The sequence below is a fragment of the Giraffa tippelskirchi genome, chromosome 4, assembly GCF_054371585.1.
Source record: "Giraffa tippelskirchi isolate mGirTip1 chromosome 4, T2T-mGirTip1v1.2.pri, whole genome shotgun sequence".
Lineage (NCBI taxonomy): Eukaryota > Metazoa > Chordata > Mammalia > Artiodactyla > Giraffidae > Giraffa > Giraffa tippelskirchi.
Genome location: NC_137278.1, coordinates 77,478,559 through 77,502,692, shown reverse-complemented (window position 1 = coordinate 77,502,692; position 24,134 = coordinate 77,478,559). Strand labels below are relative to the sequence as shown.

The 24,134-nt window shown below is 42.6% G+C and overlaps 1 protein-coding gene across 5 annotated transcripts in view; it reads left to right on the top strand.

Annotated features, from left to right (window-relative positions):
- The first annotated feature begins 1,721 nt into the window (after positions 1 to 1,721).
- Positions 1,722 to 24,134, top strand: part of LOC145546100 (uncharacterized) — a 30,691-nt gene continuing 8,278 nt past the window's right edge. The window contains exons 1-7 of one of the 5 annotated variants that reach the window (XR_014082511.1): positions 2,973 to 3,062; positions 8,223 to 8,243; positions 8,369 to 8,439; positions 17,828 to 17,905; positions 18,043 to 18,120; positions 19,924 to 19,978; positions 20,306 to 20,746. Coding sequence is in view for 1 of the 5 variants with exons in the window: in XM_081592002.1 (XP_081448128.1) it covers positions 2,985 to 3,062; positions 8,223 to 8,243; positions 8,332 to 8,439; positions 18,043 to 18,120; positions 19,924 to 19,962 (324 nt within the window). In the remaining 4 variants the exon portion in view is untranslated. Of the gene's footprint in view, positions 2,037 to 2,203; positions 2,389 to 2,972; positions 3,063 to 8,222; positions 8,244 to 8,331; positions 8,440 to 17,827; positions 17,906 to 18,042; positions 18,121 to 19,923; positions 19,979 to 20,305; positions 20,747 to 24,134 lie in introns of those variants that run through there. The other 4 variants (XR_014082509.1, XM_081592002.1, XR_014082510.1 and 1 more) reach the window with 4 other exon arrangements.

The following is a 24,134-nucleotide window of genomic DNA, read 5'->3' as shown; positions in this document are numbered from 1 at the left end:
TTTCTCAGGAAGTGGAGTGATTCTCAACCTCAGTTGCAAGTTAGGGAGACCCTGGGGTTGGGCTTGAGCTTTAAAAAATCTCCAGTCCCAGGCTCCACCCTAACATAATTCACTCAGAGTCTCTGAGGGTAGGTCTAGACATCAATAGTGCGTGCCTGTGTGCGTGCTAATCACTCAATGGTGTCCGACTCTTTACAACCCTATGGACTGTAGCCTGCCAGGCTCCTTTGTCCATGAGATTCTCCAGACCAGAATACTGGAGTGGGTTGCCATGTCCTCCTCCAGGGGGTCTTCCAGACCCAGGGATCAAACCCAAATCTCATGTCTCCTGCATTGACAGGCAGGTTCTTTACCATTAGCACCACCTGGGAAGCCCTCAACAGTGTGTGAAGCTCCCCACTGTGCAGGCAAAATTGAGACTCACTGAAATTTCGGGTCACATGGCATAAGCTATCAGCCCTAGAAATTCTTCCTATTTCCCTGTCTGTCCTTCCCACCACCATTCAATCTGAGAGCCTTCTAGAGACTGGTGTATACTGATACTTTAACCAGGTTAAGGTAAGATGTTACGTAGATAGGGTAATTAGACTGCCTATTAAAAGAATTTGTTCATCTGATTTAAAGTATTTACCCTCCCCTTGAGACTTAGCAGAGATTGAACATGAAGAACTGAAATACAGAATAGATGGATCTCGCAAGGAAGAAGTAGGGAATAGCTCAGTACACAGCACAGGGACCAACCCAAAGGGAATTTCTGGGAGACAGGTTTGTATATGGTGGTGATGGGCTATGGGTAGGGCTTTCAGATCAAATAAGGACCACTAGCTAAATTTGAATTTTCCAATAAACAACAAGTAGTGCAATATTGGGGACATACTTATACTAAAAAATTATTCATTGTTTATTTGAAATTCAAATTTAATTGGGTGTTCTATAGTTTGTTCGCTAAATCTGGAAATCCTAGTTGTAGATGGCAGAACTGCGAGGAGAATTTTGGGTGTTTGAGGTAGTGGTAGATCTCACCTGCGTGCATCACTGTCCTCCAGGGTGTGTTGAGGAGAATGGGTAGAATTTGGGGCTGTCCCAATGACTAGGGATTGTTATGAGCATCTAGTGGGTGTGAACCAGGATGCCAAGGATACTGTGGTATGTAGAATAGTTCCAATGAAGAATTATCCCATCATTTTAAAAATGCCAATATAGTGCCCCGACCTGCCTCACCCACTTCACCATTTTACTGAGAACTCACCTGATTGCCTTCACATAATTGCTCCCTAGAAAGTAATGCACTGGCCTCTCAGAACAAGTTCAGAAACTATCCCCAGAAAAGAGCCAGGTAGATAAATTCCCAAGTACATGCTTCATGTAGTCCAACCAAACTATATAAATGATCCAATGAAATGAACCCTTGAAATTAACCCCAAGCCTTCAAAGTTTACAATAAGTACTGCCACCTTCGGGAAGCCTTCCTTGACTGCTCCAGTGTTCACTGATCTGTTTCCTCAATCCCTAGAATCTTTGTTCTTCTCACTTAATGCTTGAACATATTCTAATAGTTGCATGTGTCTAGCTTGTGAGTCTCTCTAACCACCCGGGAGATATTGGGGAAGTGAGACCAAGTTCTAGGTGACCTTGGTCATGTTACTAATTTGATGGTTAGTTTTGTTGTTTGTTGCACTTTGCAGGTTTTTTTTAAAACTCTGGTGTAGCTGAAATTGAATGTACAACTAGGTGAAGCTGTTAAAGTAAAGATGAAAGGGGGATTGAGAAACCACATAGAGGAAGGGGAAGATCAGGAGCTGGAGATAAGATAATTTTGTAAATGAGTATTAAACTTAAGTTTGACAGAAAAGCAAAAAGGGAAACACAATTGGTTACTGTCTGGGAAAAAAAGGAAGCAATATTAGTTCATGAGGAGACATAATCTTTTTCTTGTGAATTCTAAGTGAAATTTATCACATAGATCCTAAAAGACAAGACACTGAGAAACATAATGGAAAATGTCTTCCACTGAGTTTTCAGAAGATATCAAAAATGTGGGTGGGCTTTTTTGTTTCTTTTGTTTTTTGTGTTTCTATTCCTTCTGTTTACTTTCTAAGAAATATGGGACTGTAGTATTGAACTTTGACTCAGTGAAGGCACTCTTGTAAGGTGTTCAAAATTTTCTTTTCTTTTCTGTTTGTTCGTTTTGTTTCATTTCTAGTGATCTGATTAATCAGGGGGAACTCAGAAGTTTTCACCACCCGGAGCTTTCCCATGGATAGAGGAGCCTAGCGAGCTACAGCCCATGGGGTTGAAGAGTCAGACACGACTGAGCGACTAAACAACAGCTTTCATGAAGGCTTCATGTGTGGCTCTCCCAGGAGCTCTGACAGCTTTCAGGAAAAGGTAGGGATGCTGTAAGTATCTAGGGTTGTGGTGAGAAGTAGCAGAAGGATGGCTGGAAACAGCCACATTCTACCTCACACTCAGCCCCTCCACCCCCACCCCAAGTTAGAAGCAGATAGTTGGAATTACCCAACTATCTTTCCAGCCACATCCCCAGGAAAGGGATAAAGGCAAACAGTGTGTCACCAAGGGCCCACCCCAGGGCAGGATCCTGAGAATGGCTTGAGGGACTGCCTAATCCCATGTACCATCCTTTAATAAAGTGCTACACTTTGGGGTTATTTTGCCTCTCTTCTAAAGTCAGGGAACAAATAATGAGATGACTCAAAAAAAGAGTTTCCTTTTTTGGTTTTATCTGGGGCTTTTTTTGTTTTGTTTTTAGACCAACTTACTAAATGGGTGGGGGACTAAAACAAACGGAAAATAAGCCACAGATGAACCCCCCCACCCTGGGCTGGGCAACATCAGTAAGAGGAAACTGTGGCCTGGGACTTTGAAGGGTGGCTGGCAAGCACACGTGTCCCTTCTCCTTAGCCACCCACCCCCATCTTGGAGGCCAACCCTCCTGTGTGGTGGCTAGCAATGACAAAACCAAGATGAATCACCATATGTCAGGATCCATAAATTGTGAAAAGTCTAAGCAGCAGGTCTGGGATGAGAGATCAAGGCCAAAGGTAAATATTCCTGACACAGGCTTCTGTTTTCAAATGGTGGCAGCTTGGATTTCCTTCCTGTTGGTGAGAAAAGGATGGCGGGGCTAGGCGGGGCTGAACCAGTTGCAGAAGGAAAGGCTGCTAGAGCAGGAGGGGACTGCTCTTCTCACTTCCAGGGAGCCTCTCCATGGCTCCCCCACTTCTCCTTGCTGAGGCTGGAGGGAGGGGGCACCCAGGGAGAAGTCTCTACCTCCTTCTCTTAGGGAAGTTCAACCTGGTTGTGCTGACCTTACTGGCCTAGGGGGTTGCTTCTGGGTCGGAGGACACCAGCCTCAGTGCTGAAATGTGCCTCCTGGACTCATTTCTAATCCTCTGGCAGGTCAGTGTTGACTCACGCTCTCCCTTCACATGGGATTAGAGGAAGGGGGCTTGGGGTCATTTTTGACTACTGAGCATCTGAACCCCCTTCCCATGTTTGGGACGCTATCATTTCATGAATTTCAGTGCCCTAAAAAAGAGTGTTCTAGTCTTCTAGAAGTCTCTAGAAAAGTCTAGTCCCCTTTGCAGCTTGGACGTGGACATACAACCAAGACTTGGCCAATCAGGTGCTCTTGCTCCGGAAGGAATCAGAAGTTATTGGCACCAACGAAGTGGGACATTGGAGAATCCTTTCTGGGGGAGGCTGCAGGGTGACAAAAATATCCAGGTTCCCACTGCCCATGGTAGTATTAAGTGTCGAGGGCTGAAGACAGTGATGGTGGAAGCCGTGGTGCAGCACTCGGCAATGGCAGCAGGGGTACCCTTATCTCACTCTTTCTAGGCTGTGATTGTATCTGTAGCCTCCGATATGATCCTGAGTACCCGGTTCTTGTGTTTTCTGATCCTGTTTTTCAGCCTTCTCAGTGATTATTCGATAGCTTTTTGAGAAATTCCTTTTCTTAAATCGGTCAGAGTTAGTTTCTGTTGCTTGCAGCTGAAAACCCTGATTCTGCCCAACTACAACTGGTTTCAGTCAATCATTTGCAGATGCTCCTTTTATTTTTTTCTTCCCTGCTTGCATTCTTCAAGCCTCTGTCCTCCTGGCAATTCCACAAGTAATCCAGAAAAGGAGGAACGAGCATGCAGAGAATTTGACCACAGCTGGGAAGTGAGCCAAGAGAACTCTGAAGAACTTGAGTATTAGATCCTTCACTTTGTTAGGTGGGGTGGAGGTGGGATTAATGAGACAGAAGGCTGTGGGCTGTTCATCTTATGTTGTTTTTTTCATCTCTAACTTGGTTATACAGTGATTCCCTATGGCACTTACAGAGCCCATGAGGGCGTGGACTGAGTCGCCTTGTTTTCCCCAGTATCCAGGTCATATAGGATGCTCAGTAAATAGTAGTAAAACGTGACAAAGAAAATTTGAGAAAGAATTCAGGGGGAAGAAGCTACATATATCCTTAGTGTCTCTGTAAAAAAAGAACTGTCTCAACTATGTGGGCTGGTGAGTCGAGCCAACACTGCAGGCATTTGGTGGTGTTGATTGAAGAGCAGGAACCTGGAGCTTTAGCCATCAGACTGTCAAAGATGGAGACACACTCCCAGGTAGGCAGAGCCTAACCTGGGTCTAGTCCAGGGAGAATCTCAGTCCATTCTTTCTTGGAAGAGAACCCCAAGAGTCCCTGCAAGTTCAACTGAAGTGGCTCTCCGGAAAGCATTTTGAATCAATTTCAAATACGTTGACAGTACTTGGTTGAAACCCCAGACAGAGGTTGAGGGTGGGTGGAGTTAGTTTGAATCTAGAAGACCAAGAGCAGGTTACCTTAACCATAAAAGAACCTCAGTGCATCTATTATATGGGCTTCCCAGGTGGTACAGTGGTAAAGAATTTACCTGCTGATGCAGGAGACTCAGGTTCCATCCCTGGGTTGGGAAGGGTCCCTGGAGAAGGAATGGCAACCCACTCCAGTATTCTTGCCTGGAAAATTCCATGGGGTTGCAAAGAGTCGGACACGAGTGAGCATATACACACACATCTTGTTTTGAGTACACTCATTCAGATTTGAGTCCACAAGGAAGTGTTTGCTACAAACTGACTCTGGTTCTAATTTTTGTTTGTGGGATTAACCAAGGAAACATTTACCGTAGGCAGGTCTCTTAAGTAACCTAAGTCTTCATTTCCTGATTTTAAAATCTCTAGTTATAGAGAGTTTGGGCTATTTTGCTCACTAATTCCCTAGCTAAAATTCGATGTTTCTGTTAATTTTCTTAAGAATAAGAATCATGTGTTCTTTTTCAAATGCCCTTGCATCCAAGTACAAAGCTGGACCCAGGAGGCACAGACAGCCCATGGTGTGGCCATGTTCTGAAAAGACTAGGCTAGACCCCTCTACGGAGAAGGCGATGGCACCCCACTCCAGTACTCTTGCCTGGAGAATCCCACGGACAGAGGAGCCTGGTAGGCTGCAGTCCATGGGGTTTCAAAATGTCGGACACGACTGAGCGACTTCACTTTCACTTTTCACTTTCCTGCATTGGAGAAGGAAATGGCAACCCACTCCAGTGGGTTGCCTGGAGAATCCCAGGGACGGGGGAGCCTGGTGGGCTGCCATCTTTGGGGTCGCACAGAGTCGGACATGACTAAAGCGACTTAGCAGCAGCAGCAGACTCCTCTAAGACCTTTCTCAAGCCAGGACCTAAGGCTAGCAATGAGAACATTAGAATGGGGAAAACACTGTAACTGGGACCTGTAACCAGTTACAGAACCTTCTGAACTGTTTTTGGTGCTTAGTTCAGCTAGTGAAGCTGAATTTCTAAGTTATCTACTTCTAGCCTATGCTTGTCCGTTGGACAGCAAGGAGATCCAAACAGTCCATCCTAAAGGAAATCAGTCCTCAATATTCACTGGAAGGACTGATGCTGAAGCTGAAACACCAATACTTTGGCCACCTGATGCAAAGAACTGACTCATTTGAAAAGACCCTGATGCTGGGAAAGATTGAGGGTGGGAGGAGAAGGGACAACAGAGGATGAGGTGGTTGGATGGCATCACCGACTTGATGGACATGAGTTTGAGTAAACTCCGGGAGTTGGTGATGGACAGGAAGGCTTACTGTGCTGCAGTCCATGGGGTTGCAAAGAGTTGGACATGACTGAGCGACTGAACTGAGCCTATGCTTATCTTTAAATTCACATCGAACAGTAGAAGATAGTTAAAGCTACTCATACGTCCAATACTGTCTCGGGCTAGTGAAGGAGAGAATTGTGAAACATTGTGTGTGTGTTAGTTGCTCAGTCGTGTCTGCCTCTTTGCAACCCCATGGACTGTAGCCTGCCAGGCTCCTCCATCCATGGGCTTTTCCAGGCAACAATACTAGAGTGGGTTGCCGTTTCCTTCTCTAGGGATCTTCCCAACCCAGGGATTGAACCCAGGTCTCCTGCATTGCAGGCAAACTCGTTGCCTTCTGAGCCATCATACACATGCACGTATTTTTAAACATGTGCTGTGCATCTTGGTTTCAGCCCGTGAAATCTGTGGTGACTGTTTTTGCTCCGAGAAGGTGCTGCGCCTCTTTCCGTCTTGGGCTTGGAATGATAAGCAGGTTAGAAGGTCATGAGTGACAGCGGCCAGGATGGCCCTCTTACGTCCTCCACTTCCTCTCTGGGGAGAGGCCGGAGGACTCCGGAGAAAACAGAGATGGGAAGGAAAACAAGTCAATCCCAGCGTGGGGAGCAGGGAGGGGAGAGAATGGTGACAGACTGTGGGAGCTGCCAGCAAACATCTGATTCCCTGCATTGCTCGGAGGAGAGGAGACAAGTCTTCCCAAATCCGGGCGCCCCAACACGATTGCGAAAGCCACACCCATCGGCCCACAGACAGCCAACACTGCTGCAGAACCAGTGAGACACCTTGGGAAACCGCCCGAGTTTCTGGAGACATCTCTGTAAAAGCTGCCTTTCGCCCTGGTGGATGCTGGAATCCCAGCACTGGGTGACCCAGAGCCGCCTTTTGTTCACGGCAAAGTTAATTTCAGAAATGTCGTTCTCGGATGGATGTGGTCCTCGGGCCAAGAGTCAATGCCTTCTCCCACCGGCGGCCGCGGGGCCGGGCTGAGCACGCGCGCAGAGGCGCTCCTCGAGCTTTGAAGTCAACAGAGGTAGGCAGGGCAGGCCACGGTGGAAAACTGTGAAGTCAGCAGAGTTATCGCGGGCACTCCTCCCTTCCCCCTTGCTTCCCCTTTCTCCACCCATTTCCCCCCTCTCAGCTTCCAGCTTCTCATTTTCCCAGGGGATCCTGCAACAGAAGAAAAGCCGTCCAGAGATACGAGGGGCCAGCCCACGGCTACAGCTATCGAAGTATGCTCCCCCCACCCCCACCAAGTCTAAAACAAACACAGGAACGCATTCCATACATTTCCAAAGACAAGAGAGCGCACACAGAAATCCTGGCCTTTGTGCCTTCTCCCTTAAACCCCACGAGTTTGGGGCCTCGAGTTTGAAGCCGGCTTCCTGCCTCCCCCCCCGGGGGGGGGGCGGTTGAAAGATTCAAAAGCGTCTCAGACCAAGACAGCTGCTTGGTTGATGGCTCACATTGAAACCACAAATTATAAAATGATAAATCGCTGCTCAAAGCTCTTCCAGGAAAGACTATGTTGTCAAGATTAAGTTACAACCTCATGGACCTATGAGTGAGTCGAGCTGCTGACTAACTCTCACACTTCTTTTCCTGCCGAAGATGTTTTTGCTTCGTGAACTTTCACTGTTTCTGAATACTTGAAACAAATGACTGAAGGCAGGAAAAACATCGAGGACTTCATAACCCATGGAGCTTTTTACAGGCTTTATTATGTAACGGCTGCTTTCGTTTTGTGAGACCCAAAGGAAGTTGAAGAAATCTCTTTCTTCTTGAGCACTTAACTGCCAGCGATCTGTGAGAAATGGCTTCATGTGGGCAGCTCCACTCACTTGAAACTCTAGTTGGAACGTGTAGTGTGTGCTAAATCAAAGCTGGTTTTAAGGAATTTGGGTCTTAAAGTATCTGTTCAGTGATTCGGGCAGGATTGCAACATGAATTACTGTATTTGGTTCCCATGAAATGAATTCTTTGGACTACTCTTACAGGGTCTGGTCTAGTGACAGAGTGTGACAAATAATTAGGCCACATGCATACTTACATGTAATGTTGCTCTTCTCTGCCAGGGTTTTGGCAGGCAGAAGGAGGTAAGATGAAATGCTTGTTTGACGCCCATATATTGCCTCGCTGAGGGGTCTGGCACACTGACCTCATTGAGATTACCTGGGGCTGCAGGAAGAAACTCAATCATCCATCCATCATGTGTCTCCAGCACAGAGCCTTGGTTACACAACTCTGATCCAGTTTCTCCAAGGCCACTCAAGTCTTGAGGACCATCAGACTGTGAGTCATAATCACTTTAGCATCGACTCCTAAGTTCCCTCTTGTTATTTTTACACTTCATGCCCTTCAGTTTCTCTTTTTCTTGGAGGCCTTGGGTTCTGTGTGGCAGTTTTTGTTTTCTGATGTCATCTTGTGTTATCACCCATGCCAGCCACTGCAGGGCCTGCCGCGGCTACTCTTGTCTCTGCTTTTCTTGAAGTCAGGCCTGCTGTCATTACTGCTGCTTTTTCTGGGCTACTTCAAGTTGTGGAGAGAGTTCTTTTCCTGTGATTATAGCTCTTTCTTCCAATTTTGACTGGTCTGGCGTCTCTATGATTATAGCTCATTAGGACTCCTGAGGCTAGGAGACACTATTTTTTTATGCTACCTTGTTTTTATTTTTTTAAATAACATGTATTATAACTTACTTTTTGCAGGGAAGTATAAATATGAAAATAATAATAGTCATTAATCCCACAGTCCAGTAATGCTTCACAGCATTTTTTTAAAAATAAAAGTAATAAACCCAAGGGAAAAAATTAAAGCAATAAAAATGGTATCAGAGAAAAATAAAAGCTGCTCTTCTGCCCCTGAATCCCTCCCCAAAATATAACTACCGTTACTAATTTTTGTGTATCCTTGTTACTGCACATATATGTATGTCCTTTAACAAAATTTTACATAAAAATAATCTTTCTGTACTCATCATCATTCTACATTTTGCTTTTTTCACCTAAAATGCTATCTAAGAGATTTTTCCATCTGTGCACTGCAGGGATACTCCCTATTTTTAATGTCTGCATAGTCTTTGTTAGAAGGGAATGTGCCTTCCAAATGAAATGCATTCAAATAAAATAATTCCAGGTCATTTCTGTCCCTTACTTCCTCCACTCCCTGAATCCAAAGTGACTTATCTGACTTACAAGTTTGGAAGAATAACCTAGGCATGTTAGTTTCAACACTGGCCTTCCTGAGACTCTCATTTTCACAGTGGTGAAAAAACTATTACCTTCCTTGTATAGAGATTAGATGAGTTAATATATGTAAAGCTCTGATGCATAGAAATTATTCAGTAAGTGCTAGTTCTCATAATTAATTTTGCATATGCTGTACTGGGATTTGCTCTCTCCCTTAACAATATATCTTAGGGATTATTCCACAGCAGTATATATGCATGCATGCTTAGTCGCTCATTTGTGTCCAGCTCTTTGTGACCCCATGGACTGTAGCCCGCCAGGCTCCTCTATCCATGGGATTTTTTCAGGCAAGAATGCTGGAGTGGGTTGCCATTACCTCCTCCAGGAGATCTTCCCAACTCAGGAATTGAACCCACATCTCCTGTGTCTCCTACATTGACAGGCAGATTCTTTACCTGCTGAGCCATTGAGGAAACCCACGTATAGACATACTTCCTTTTAAAAGTGGCTAGGATGGTGTTTCATAGTATAACCACACTGTAGTTTATTTAGATGTGCCCCAGTTTGGGTTGTTTCTAACATTCAACTGTTTCTCATCTGAGGATACAGAGTTCTGAAGTCAGTCATTGTAAGGTTCACCTGCCATAAGTATATTTCCCTTTAACAAACGTGTATATCATTTACTGCCTGTCACACAATGTCCTAATCACCTTTAAAACTTTATTATCAACTCATTAATACTCATAATGATGCTTTTGAAATAGGAACAGTTTAATCTCCATGTTACACATTGGGAAACTGAGGCACAGAGAGGTTAAGTAACTTACCGGAGATCACATGGCTGGGAAAAGGAGGACTGAAAAAGGCAGGCCAGGCAGTTTGGCTCCCAAATTCACACATTTGACCTCCCTGTCCACATTCTTCACCTCTCTTTATTCTAAACCCTGTGGCATCACTTCAATAAGACCCTGAGACTCATCTTGTCACATTTCACACCTCTATTGTGGATGGGAATTCAGCCTTTTTGAAATATACTTAGGGACGTATAGGTGATTTAAAAGAGAACATGATCGGGACTTTGCTGGTGGTCCAGTGATTAGGACTGTGCATGCCAATGCAGGGGGCACAAGTTCAATCTCTGGTCAGGGAACTAAGATCCCACATACTATGTGCTGGGGCCAAAAGAAAAAAAAAAAAAGACAAAACATGTTTGCTGAATCAGTCTAACTCAAATTACCAAGAGCCAGCTTTTCTAAGGACTGTCCCAACTGTAGCCAGCCAACATGGAGAAAACTTTAAAGTGATGATACTAGTATTTGCCTTCAGAGGTCCCAGGTCTGGGCTCTCAACTCTGCCACAGTGGCCCGCTGAGCAAACTCACAATGCAGGTCAGCAGATAGCCTTAAAATAAACAAACATGTTTGTTCTGTGCCTGGTTATGAAACAGTACATATCCAATTTGGTAGTGCAAAACTCATGCAAATAATCTTTGCTTTTTCCAATTCCTGCTGTGTATGAGTCTTTGACTTGGCCAACTCAAATTCCTAAAATACTAAGGTTCAGAAAGTCTGGTCAAAGTTTACTAGTTAAATATGAAACCCTGCCTCCTCTATCCATCATCACTGCCCCCATCCCTACCCTCAAGCCACTTTAGCTTTTAGACATGTGTACACTAAATGCCTTATTCTTTAAAGATACGGGTGAGATATTTCTTTTGGAGTATATCCAGATAATCTGGCAAATCCACACTTGATGTTAGCCACAGGGAAGAATATTTATCCAAAAAAAAAGAAGAACAAAAAATAAAATTAGGACAGACTATGGACTCACCCTCTTTGGAAATCAGAAAAATGGAAGACCTTACCAAACTGAAGGGTTTAATTTTTTTTTTTTTGCTTTGTTAATGGAAAAAATATGTACACATACATAATTTAATATTCTGGAAAATTCTTAATGATTAGCATTTACATTTTCATTTCAAAAGTTATTGCTTATTCTAACATACTAAAACCTGTACTTTTTCCTTTTATACATAAACTTCTATCTCTGGATTCTGTCTTTTAGAAAGTTACTTAAGGCCAGTTTTTTTACCCATCCTGAAGCTTAAATTTTGGCTCAAGGAGCTTCCTGTCCTGTTCCAGCTGTGACATGTTGAAAATAAACCTGGCAATTGGAGACAATTTGTTATACTTTCTGAGCTTTTGCTGTGGCTGTAGCCCTTTATGTCTTAGGAAATAGGGTGGGAGATAGGGAGAGAAGTAGGGGAGAGGGAAAGAGAAGGGGAGGAGATCTGATGGGAACAGGAAATAGGGTCTTCTGGTTTTCCCAGGCCTTCTTTCTACTCCTTTTACCTTTGCATCCTCCAAGGGGATGAACTGCTTCTGCGCATACAAGCACACCTCACTTTATTGTGCTTCACTTTTTTGTGCGCTTTGCAAATATTGTGCTTTTTACAAATGGAAGGTTTATGGCCATCCTGCATCAAGGAATTCTATCAGCACCATTTTTCCAGTAACATTTGCTGATTTCATAACTCTGTGTCACACTTTGGTAATTCTAGCAATGAAGGTGAAAAAAGAAAGAGTCACTCAGTTGTGTCCGACTCTTTGTGACCCCATGGCCTGTAGCCCAGTAGGCTTCTCTGTCCATGGAATTTTCCAGGCAAGAATACTGGAGTGGGTAGCCACGTCCTCCTCCAGGGGATCTTTGTGACCCAGGGATCAAACCCAGGTCTCCTGCTTTGCAGGCATATTCTTTGCTGTCTGAGTCACTAGAGAAGCCCTTTTTCAGTATTGTAATTGCTACAGTGACATGATCAGTGATATTTCATGTTAGTACTACTACTCGCTGAAGGCTCAGATGACAGCATTTTTTAGCAATAAAGTGTATTTAAATTGGGCTTTTTCTATGGCTCAGTGGGTGAAGAATCCGCCTGCATAGGAGACATAGGAGACACGGGTTCCATTCCTTGGTCAGGAAGATCCCCTGGAGGAGGAAATGGCAACCCACTCCAGAATTCTTGCCTGGAAAATCCCATGGACAAAGGAGCCTGGCGGGCTACAGTCCGTGAGGTCACAAAGGGTTGGACGTGACTGAGTGACTGAGTACACATGCACGTATTTAAATTAAGGTATGTTGTTTTTTTAGACATAATGCCATTGCACACTTGATGGGCTACAGAATAGCATAAGCATAAAATTTATATGCACTGGGAAACCCAAAAATTCATGTGACTTGCTTTACTGCAGTCTTCACTTTATTGCTGTGGTCTGGAACCAAACCCACAGTATCTCCAAGGTCTGCCTGTATGTCTAATCCAACTCTTCTCACAGGGAGGTAGTTGAGCAAGAAGAGATTGTGTTGGGATGGGAGCAGGGACTTGTCTTACCCTTAATTATAATGCACAGTGCCAGAGATTGAACACAGGAAACTAGATTCTGTCAGAATTGCTAAGAACAAAGACAGAAATTGATTTAAAAAGAAGTGATCCATTTTTCATTAAAAATACCAACCACACACTCACGAAATTCATCACCATATCCTCCCACCCCAGTATCATCTACTGGAAACTGCTCTAAACCCTTGTCCCTACTGAAGAAGTAGGTCCAACAGCCATGTAGCTTGTTATCCAGCTATCCATTCTCATGGCTGATTGGACAAGAGGTGAATACCTGATTCAAGGGCAGTTAATCCATAAATTCACTAGATTCCCGTGACCTGTCACCAAATATAAAAAGAGAAAGAGATCCTGGGCTAATCAGAGTCATTCTCAGAGGAGTGGCGTGAAAGCAAAGAGAGAAGTTATTAGCAGTGCAGAAAGGAGGAAGGGTGAACTATATTTATAATGATGAAATCCCACAAACACCTATGAATGTCTGTTAGTGAGGTCTGTCAGGCCATCTCAAATTGAGAGCTAGCTTTTAGCACTAGTTTCTCTGAGACCAGCCTGTTATGGTTTCTGTTCTTGGATTTCTGAAAGCTTCCATTATCTTATCTTGTATTTTTCTTAAAGTTCTTATACTCGAGCTAGCTGGAATGAGTGCCTGGTAGTTGTAGCCAAGAAAAAGCCAAACTAAAGCATTATTAAATAGGCAGGCAAAAATAGAGCCAAAATAAAGAGGACTGAGAAGTCAGGAAAGTCAAAGCCAAAAGCAATGGGAGTAGGTGACTTTGTTAAGGTTCTTGAGGTTGCCAATAATGTTGCTGAAAATAGTTTAAATTGATTAAAGAAGAAAAAAGAAAAGGAATTCACATATTTATGTGAAGGATGCTCAAGTAGAGCAAGGGCAGCCAGGACTCTTAAAAACTAGTGACAGTTCCTCAAAATGTTAATCATAGTGTTATTACCATATGACCCAGTGATTCGACTCCTATGAAAACTTAAGTGCACACTAAAACTTGTGCACCAGGGTTCATAGCGGCATTATTCAGAATAGACAGAGTGGAAACAACTCCAGTGTCCACCAATGGACGAATGATAAAGAAATTAGCATACCCCTATAATGGAATATTATTTTATCATATAAAAGAAATGAAATGCTGATACATGTGACAACATGAATGAGCCTTGAATAAGTGAAAGAAACTAGACACAAAAGGTCACTTCTTATATGGTCCCAGTTGGCTACTGGGGGCTGGGCAGAGTGGGGAATGGAAAGTGATTGCTAATGGGCCTCGAGTTTCTTCTGGGGGAGATAAAAATGGTCTGGAATTAGATAGTGATAGTTGCTGCACAATTCTGAATATAATAAAAAAAACCCAACTCAATTGCATACTTCATTTTTTGAAATATTTGTTTTTATTTATTTGGTTACACCAGGTCTTAGTTGAGGCACACAGGATCTTCGCTCTCCATTGTGGAATGTGGGAGCTTTAGTTGTGGCATGTGGGACCTAGTTCCCTGACCAGGGATGGAACCCAGGTCCCCAGCATTGGGAGCTCAGAGTCTTAGCCACTGGACTACCAGGGAAGTCCCTCAATTGTATACTTTAAAAGATTGAATTTTCTCAACATGTGAATTATATCTAAAGCTATTATTACAAAAATTATCAAAGCCAAACAAAACAACAATATTGTGTCTCAAAGTGGAAAGCCAGGAAGAGAAAACCACATGACTCTCTCTGTCTCTCTCCACCCCCTACCTCCCCAGGCTGTCATCTCTGCTTCCCTATGGACATCTGCTTCATTCTTCCCTCTCTACAAATCAGCTTTCTTTGCTTTTTCATGCACAGAGCAGCCTATAAACCCCACATTTCAAACTTATGTGTTGTGACAGAGACTAACCAGGTGGTCACCTGTCCATTTGTTCTTCATTCTGAGCATATAATGAAATGACATTTTTCAGCATTCTTTGCAGTTCAGTTCAGTTCAGTCCAGTCATTCAGTTATGTCCGACTCTTTGAGACCCCATGGACTGCAGCACACCAGGCTTCCCTGTCTATCACCGACTCCCGAAGCTTGCTCAAACTCACGTCCATCGAGTCAGTGATGCCATCCAACCATCTCCTCCTCTGTAGGCCCCTTCTCCTCCTGCCTTCAATCTTTCCCAGCATCAGGGTCTTTCCTAATAAGTCAGTTCTTCACATCAAGCGGCCAAAGTATTGAAGCTTCAGCTTCAGCATCAGTCCTTCTGATGAATATTCAGGACTGATTTCCTTTAGGATGGACTGGTTTGGTCTCCTTGCAGCCCAAGGGACTCTTTGCAGTCAAGTGCAGTCATATGATGAATTATGGCCAGGAAAATGTGGGCAGAAGTGATACATACTATTCTCAGGCCTGGCCAATTAAAAAGCCTATTCTGTACCCCTCCAACCTCTTCCTCTTCCTTTGATTAGGACCTTAGAAAATAGTTGAACCACTAGATGAAAGAGGAGCCTGGATATTTGATAAAATTTATTGGAGCACATCATTTCCCCATTGACCTGTTTGAACTGGATATGATTGAGAAATAAGCTACTGAAATTTGGGGGTTGGTTGTTGCAGTAGTTAACCTGCTCTGACCATATATGTCCTCTGTACAAGAGACTAACCCAGATTGAAAGGCTGGGCTCTCAGTTCCAATGTAAAATCTTCAGATAAGAAAATTGCATTGGTCCTAAGTGAGTCAGGGAGTCTCCTAGTTCAGTTGTCTGAAGCTGAGGCATGAGGTCACAGGGCATAAACATAGTTCCCTGGGGGCTACTTACATAAGCAAGAGGCATTTCTTAGAGAAAACATGTCCACTCAAGTGGTTAAATAGGAGGGGTCACTGTGAATTAGGGAGATGAAGATACGATGCCCAGAGCAACTCTATATTTCTCCCCCTAATACATTCATAGATAGAAATATAGGTATGGGTATAGATATAGATATGGATGTAATATATTCTGGTTCCTAATTCTAAAGGTAAAGTTCTTTTTAGGCAATTAAAAAAAAAAAGATTGAGTCACCATTTTGCTGTACCTCCTCCCCTCCTTTACATTCCATTCCTCTCCTCCCCGCCATCCTAGGGGACAGTACAATGCAGTGTGTGCCTGCTAAGTCACTTCAGTTGTGTCTGACTCTTTGCAACCCCCATGGACTGTACCCCACCAGGCTCTTCTACCTGTGTGATTCTCTAGGCAAGAACACTGGAGTGGGTTGCCATGCCCTCCTCCAGGGAATCTTCCTGACCCAGGGATCGAACCTGTGTCTCCTGCAACTCTTGCATTGCAGGCAGATTCTTTACTGCTGAGCCACCAGTGTAGCTAAGAGTAATTAACTCTCTAGAATGAGATTACCTGGCAATAGCTTTGTTTCAGTGTTTCCTGGCTCTGGGATGTTGGACAAATTATTTAATTCCTCTCTGTTCTAATTTCTCCATCCATATGGGAATATTAATAATAGCACTTACCATAGAAGAATCTCATGAAGATCAGTTAGTTAATTTGTTCAGGGTATAGGACTGTGCCTGGTTCATAGTGAGAATTTATTTGCTGTTTGTTGTTATTATGTATTTGAAACTGCATTGCAAATTTAAAAAATTTTTTCTCGAATCTTCTAAAGATGAAAGGTGGACTGTGTCTTTAGTGACAACTCTTTTTATGTTCTTGAAGATCCCAAAGAAGTGGCAATCATTTGTTCTTGGGGATGCTCTGAACTGGTGGAGTTATCCAAATGCAGATATTTATATGGACATTAAGAAGCAGGAACTTCACTTTGTCGACAAAGGTCCTTATAGTCAAAACTATGGTTTTTCCAATAGTCATGTATGGATGTGAGAGCTGGATCATAAAGAAAGCTGAGCACCAAAGAATTGATGTTTTTGAGCTGTGGTTGGAGAAGTTTCTTGAGAGTCCCTTGAACTACAAGATCAAACCAGTCAGTCCCAAAGGAAGTCAGTCCTGAATACTAATTGGAAGGACTGAGGCTGAAGCTGAAGCTCCAATACTTTGGCCACCTGATGCGAAGAACTGACTCATTAGAAAAGACCCTGATGCTGCGAAAGATTGAAGGCTGGAGGAGAAGGAGCCTACAGAGGATGAGAGGGTTGGATGGCATCACCGACTCAATGGACGTGAGTTTGAGCAAGCTCCGGGAGTTGATGATGGACAGGGAAGCCTGGCGTGCTGCAGTCCATGGGGTCTCAAAGAGTCGGACACGTCTGAGGTACTGAACTGAACTGAGATGAAGATACTGAGGTTTTTGTTTAAATAACACAGAGCCATTTTTATTGGCAGCAGGTGTACCTCTTCCAGATTATTGTAATGTCTCATTTCCTCTGTTAACGGTCTGAATCAAGAAGTTGGAGCCTCAGGACTTGGGTCAAGAGGACTAGAGGAGACTCCCATCCAGGAGATAGGACGAGCTCCTGCACCACACTGGCACCTAAAAGCAAAGGAGGGGGATGCTAGGCAGGAGCCCCCGGAAAGAGTCTTATAGGGGAAATTTAGGAGCAGTGATATCCAATATCCACTTTTACAGGGTTTTTTTCTGCACTGTAATTCCCCTCTGTAGTCATTAAGACTTCATGAAGTTTGTTAAAATTGCAGCCTTATGTTAGCAGCATCCTGGGAAATAGAAAGAAGGTTTTCATATTTCATGGTAAGGTAGATATTAGAGAGTGACAGCCAGCTGGAAAAGCTGTTATGAGATGGCTAGACGTGACTGGGGAAGAATTCTGGAATAGAGCTGCTCAGTGTAAGGTGACCAGTGGAAACCAGCATGGATTGGGGAATATGTAAATACCTGGAAAGAGGCAAGGAAGGTAATCCAATAAAGCTGGAAAAATCTGGATACTCTCTCTCTCCATATGTGTTTAAATGTGTGTTTGTGTGTCTGCATACATATATAGAGTTTATATCCACTTTGGATTTATGGCATATACTTTTCCCCATTATGTTGTGAGCTTTCTTAGTATCTTTAAATATTGTTCAAGTACATAACAAATATATAATGAATAATGATCTCTTAATACCCTATGGTTTTATTCTCTTATTTATTTAACTACTTCCAATTATTATACTTTTTTTCAGTTTTTCACTTTTGTAAGTAACACTGCAGTGAACATTCTTACATATTCTTATTTGGATATTAAAAAATTATTTCTCAAGGTAAGTTCTCAAAAGTCTGTTTTCTGTGCTAAATTGTATGAACGGTTTTAAGCTTATGATATATATTGACAAATTGCCTGTTGGGAAGCTCATAGCCTAAAGGACTCCATAACCATTGCACCCCATCTTCTTGTTAGATTAGCTGTGCTCATTTAAAGAGGCTGAATGTGATAGATATGGGACAGCATCTGCTTGTTACCAAGAGATTTCACGAAGTAAGTATGTCTCAATTTCCTTGTCAAAAACTTGCCTTTCTTTACCTCCAGAATAGTCTTTCTTTAGCAGATTTAGCTGTGAGAAAACATTGATATTCTTTACAGAGAGAACTCTGTAGCCTCCCTCAAAGGGAGCTTATTCTTTCTAAAACTTTTTTAAACTTTTTAATTCATATTGGAGTATAGCCAATTAACAATGTTGTGATAGTTTCAGGTGCATAGCAAAGGGACTCAGCCATGTATGTACATGTATCTATTCTCCCCTAAACTCTCAGCCCATCCAGGCTGCTACATAACATTGAGTTCCCTGTTCTATTCAGTAGGACCCTGTTGGTTATCCATTTTAAATACAGCAGTGTGTACATGTCAATCCAAACTCCCTAACTATCACTTCCCCCAATTCCCCCCACCCGCACCCCCACCCCACTGGAAACTATAAGTTAGGTCTCTGAGTCTGTGAGTCTGTTTCTGTTTCCTAAATACGTTCGTTCGTATCATTTCTTTTTAGATCCCACATATAAGGAATGTCATATAATATTTCTCCTTCTCTATCTGATTTACTTCACTCGGCATGAAAATCTCTAGGTCCATCCATGTTACTGCAAATGGCACTATTTCGTTATTTTTAATGTCTGAGTAGTATTCCATGCATATATGTACCACATCTTTATCCATCCCTCTGTCAATGGACATTTAGGCTGCTTCGATGCTTTAGCCATTGTAAGCAGTGCTTCATTCAACATTGGGGTGCATGTATCCTTTAGGGCCATGTTTTTCTCTGGGTATATGCCAAGGCGTAAGTTTACTGGATCATGTGGCAACTCTATTTTTAGTTTTATTAAGGAACTTCTATAATGTTCTCCATAGTGGCTGTACCAATTTACATTCCCCCTAACAGTGTAGGAGGATTCAAAGGGAGCTTATTCTTAATTCTCCTCTGTCTACTTTGAAAGCAAGGTGAAATAATCCATCTGCTGGTGGCATGACTGAGGGAAAAACTTGTCTATGACTCTCAAGTTTACCCCCACAGTAGATATCTTGACTCTAGATAAATGCCCTCTAGTTCTTACATAACATACCTAGAGTGATTGTAACTTTACATATTACTATAGAGAATATTGATGGCAAAATATGATGGGGATTAGAGACCATTTACAAGACCAGACCGACGTATGTAACATCATCCACTAGAACATGCCGAGTGTTAGGATGGAGTTAGTGGCATCGCCATGAGAGGAACAATACAAGTGATGTCCTCACATCAGTTGTCCTGGCTCTCTCTTAACGGCATCCCTTCGTCCAAAGATAACCACAGGCAGCTCTGAGCCCTCAGCTCAGAGGGAGCAAGCCATTCAATTTCTTTGACTTTATTAATTCATGGGAAGTAGTTCTTGAGAAGTCCCTAGAACTCTGTTCTGCACTTTCAACACTTGACATCACAAATCCTCCACTGAGAAGCTGTGAAAACTAAGCAAGAAGTTTACTTGCATCTCCTGAATCATAACTAAATAGTGAAAGAACCTGGACTAGTGCTGTACATTTCCTTTTATTTGTTTATTTGTTCTTGACAGTACTGTTGCTGACTACCAAAGTAATGCATATGCATAGGAGAGAGAAATGAAAGTACAAAGAGTAAAATAAAAATCACCCATAATTCCAGAAAAGTAGAGATTGCTGCTGTTAACATTTTGGTAGATTATTTTCCCACGCTTTTATCTGTAGATCTATAAACATACTATCATCTCTTTTGTAATTCTGAGATCATACAGTATTATTTTGTAATCTCCTTTTTTCTTGTTGTAGGTTGTTTCTGATTTTGCACCATCAAAAGTAATACCATGAGGGCACTTCTTGGTAGGTAAGTCTTTGTATGTAGCTCTGATTATTTCCTTTGGGCTGATTCCTCAAAGTGAATTTGCTGAGTTAAAGGTAGTCACAGTTTAGAACTTTTGATAAACAGTACTAGCAGGCCCTCTAGAAATATGCACCATATTCCACACCTGTTAGTAATATGTGAGACTACCTGTTTGCCTGTCTCCTCATATACACCAAGGAGAATTTTTTTTGAAAAATAAATTTTCCAAGTTGATTTCTGGCAAAGGATGTCTCCTCATCTTAATTTGTACATTTAAAAAAATATTCTTCTCTTATACAGAATTATTTATGCTCTGTATTTCTTCCTTAGTGAATGCCAGCTTGTGTCCTTCACCGTGCTAACACTTCCTGACCTGCCTTGTGGCCTGCTTGGTGAGCCTCGTTTTGTGCAGAATCCTGGATGACTGACAGTGATACCACTGAGAAGATGCCTTTCTCATACCGTGTCCCTGGGAGGCCCCTAAGGCTCTTCCACAGGAATGGCTTCTCACTCTTGGGCAAGAATGGTCCATTTTACACCATGGATTTTCTGTACCTGGGTCATGTCTCACTGCACAGGCTGGTGAAAAAATGCCACCATTTTGGAAAGAAGGTTGCTGCTGCTGCTGCTCCTAAGTCACTTCAGTCGTGTCCGACTCTATGTGACCCAATGGACTGCAGCCTACCAGGCTCCTCCATCCATGGGATTCTCCAGGCAAGAGTACTGGAGTGGGGTGCCATTGCCTTCCCCGAAGAAGGTTGCAGGTCTGAGGTAATCTCATATTCATTTTAGTTCATAGACTAACCGATTTATAGATCTTCCCCAAACTACAGCTGTCACAGTTTCACTGAAATGAAAGTGGCCAGGGGGACCTTATCTGAAAATGATCATTCAGTTGAGTGCAAGCCCCCAGGACCCGAGGATGAAAAACTCCTATTGTGACTGGAAGGACTTTGATGATGAGCACCACTGACCTGTGCCAACTGGAAATGTTCTGCATCACAGACCATTCCCACCTCCGTCAGGCACTCAGTGTGGGCAAAACCAAGTTTTCAATTAGGAGGGTGAGAAATGATACACAAATTTCTTGATCTGGCGACATGCATACTTAGGTACACACAAATGCATTTGTTTGCACATAAGCATAAAATTACTAGGAAAACAATAAATGCTGGAGAGGGTGTGGAGAAAAGGGAACGTTCTTGCACTGCTGGTGGAAATGTAAATGGATGCAGCCACTATGAAAGACAGTATGGAGATTCCTTAAAAAACTAGGAATAAAACCACCATATGACCCAGCAATCTCACTCCTAGGCATATACCCTGAGGAAACCAGGGTTGAAAAAGACACCTGTATCCCATTGTTCATTGCAGCACTATTTACAACAGCTAGAACATGGAAGCAACCTAGATGTCGATCGACAGATGAATGGATAAAGAAGTTGTGGTACATATACATGATGGAATATTACTCAGCGATAAAAAGGAACACATTTGTGTCAGTTCTAATGAGGTGGATGAACCTAGAACCTATTATAGAGTGAAGTGAGTCAGAAAGAGAAAGATAAATACCATATTCTAATGCATATATACGGAATCTAGAAAAATGGTACTGAAGAATTTATTTACAGGGCAACAATGGAGAAACAGACATAGAGAATAGACTTATAGACATGGGGAGAGGGGAGGAGAGGGTGAGATGTATGGAAAGAGTAACATGGAAACTTACATTATCATATGTAAAATAGATAGCCAACAGGAATTTACTGTATGACTTAGGAACTCAAACAGGGGTTCTGTATCAACCTAGAGGGATGGGTGGGGAGGGAGATGGGAGGGAGTTTCAAAAGGGAGGGGATATATGTATACCTATGACTGATTTATGCTGAGGTTTGACAGAAAACAGCAAAATTCTGTAAAGCAATTATCCTTCAATTAAAAAATAAATTTTTAAAATTACTAGGAAAAGAAACTAAAGGAAATGACATGATCAAAAGCAAATTATTCATTTTGTATTTCTTTTTCCAAAAATAATTTCAGACTGTCTAAAGGCAAATTAATACAGTAATATCCATACAACTTACTCCTCTGATGAACCTTTGATAGGCACTCAGACTGCCTCCCTAAAGTGTGCAGACAAAAAAGGAAACTGCTTTTTAAATTCATTGGAAAAACTTTATGTGCTTTACTTACATTCATGAAGAACCATAAACCAGGGGTGGGAAATCTCTCTAGGCCTTTAATCTTATTATTATAATCCAAGTGTTTCATTGCACTAAAGAACCACTTAGGACTTCTTACATTTCTAATTACAGTTTATCTCTTAAATGCCTGTTCTTTACTCACAGACTTCTGATATTTGGAGAAAGACTGAAAATAAAATAAATCTTCTTGTATTACTTAAATCAAAGGCCATTTTAACTTTATGCTCTTATATGATTTCATTACAAGGTTTTGATCCTGTATTTGGTCATTTCGTTAGTGGATTTAAAATTTGGCGTTTCAGTGGACCTCAGAGCAGTGAATTTCTAGAAATGTACAATCAAGATATCACGTAATGGTTTACCTGAAAGTTTTTAGTTAATCAGACTTGATTTTATCAGGTCATCCCACAGTAGTTGGCTGAGGTTTTACTGACATATGAGACAAAATAAATACGGATGAGGAATATTTGGTTTAACTCTTTAGGGGATATGAATTAGTAGAAGAATGGATTTTCTGAGGAAAATAAGAAATTAGTAAGGACAAGAAATTGTGATCTAGACAATGGCTGCTGTATTAGCTTATAGTGCAGACTGAATAGTGGAGGAAGGAGGACAGCAGTAGAGGATGGGGAAAAAGCATCTGCTCAGTAACTAATGAGAGGCTAGGAAATCGGCTTCTACGGCCCAAGGAGGAAGTGGAAGAGAAGAATTGGTAACCCTGGCTGGCAAGCATATTTGGGTACCCTGAATACTAAAAATTTGTGCCTTTATCATACTCCAGGTCAAGTTAATTTTCTGCTTCTGCTCTTCTCCATTCATTCATTAAGCAAATATTTATTAAGCACTTCCCATATGCCAGGTGCTTGTCCAGGGACTGGGAACACAGTAGTGAACAAAATAAAGTCCTGCCAAAGTTCTTTCAACTCTAGCCTATATTTTCTTCTTCAGCTCTCACGCTAGCCCCTCAGTCTTCACCCCCTTTTCCCCCACTGCAACCTGATTTCTTTTCCCAATATCATGATAAACCACAGCTCTCTAAAGACCAGTGACGACCTAATCACTGTATCTAGTGCCCCTTTGTCTTTCCCCATCTTTCTCAGACTGTAGCATTTAAGAGCATCTGATTTCCATCAGTTTTTAAAACTCTTGGCTCCTCTGGGTTTTGTGACGTGACACTAGCTTGATTTGCCTTCTATGAATGTTATGCTCTTTCTCTGACTTGTTCTCTTGCCTCCTAAATTGTGGTGGTCTGTTCATTTCTACACATTGCTCACGTCTATTTTCTCTTTCTCAAATGTTTCTCCTTGATCCTTCTCATGACTTAAGTCATTGGCTCTATTTAGAAGTATCCTAAATCTATATCCCCGGACCCAGCTCTCTCCTAAACTTGAATCTCCCATTTTAGACTTTGTGCTGGAGGCTTCCATCTGGGCATCTTCTTGTGATGCCATTGCAATCTGTTTAAAACTGAAGGCAGCGTTTTTACCACCCAGGGTTCAAAACTGCAAACAACGGAAACCCACTCTGGCAAATTCAAGCAGAAAACGAATTCACTGGGAGGATATCAGGTGGCTCACTGGGTCGACAGGGAAGCCAGAGGACCAAGCATGGAAAATGGGCAGGAACCCAGGCAGTCCAGGGCACAGAGAGCACGGCCAAGTTCACTCCATAGGAGGAGTCTGTGGAGGACGCTGCCCTGGAGCTGGCTTTCCCCGCACACAATCAACACCGGTCTTCAGTATCTCAGTCACCTTCCAGTGTGGTCCTTGACGGCTACATTTTTGTATTATTCCCCCCAGATTCAAAGACTTGGGTTGGGGCTTCTGATTGGTCTACGTCATGTCCTGGGTCCCAGCTGCCCAGGATGACAGCTGATTCCCTTCAGCTTCCCACAAAGGGAAAGGGATCTGACAAAGGCCAACTAGAAAATGGCAACTAACCACTATCTTTTCCCC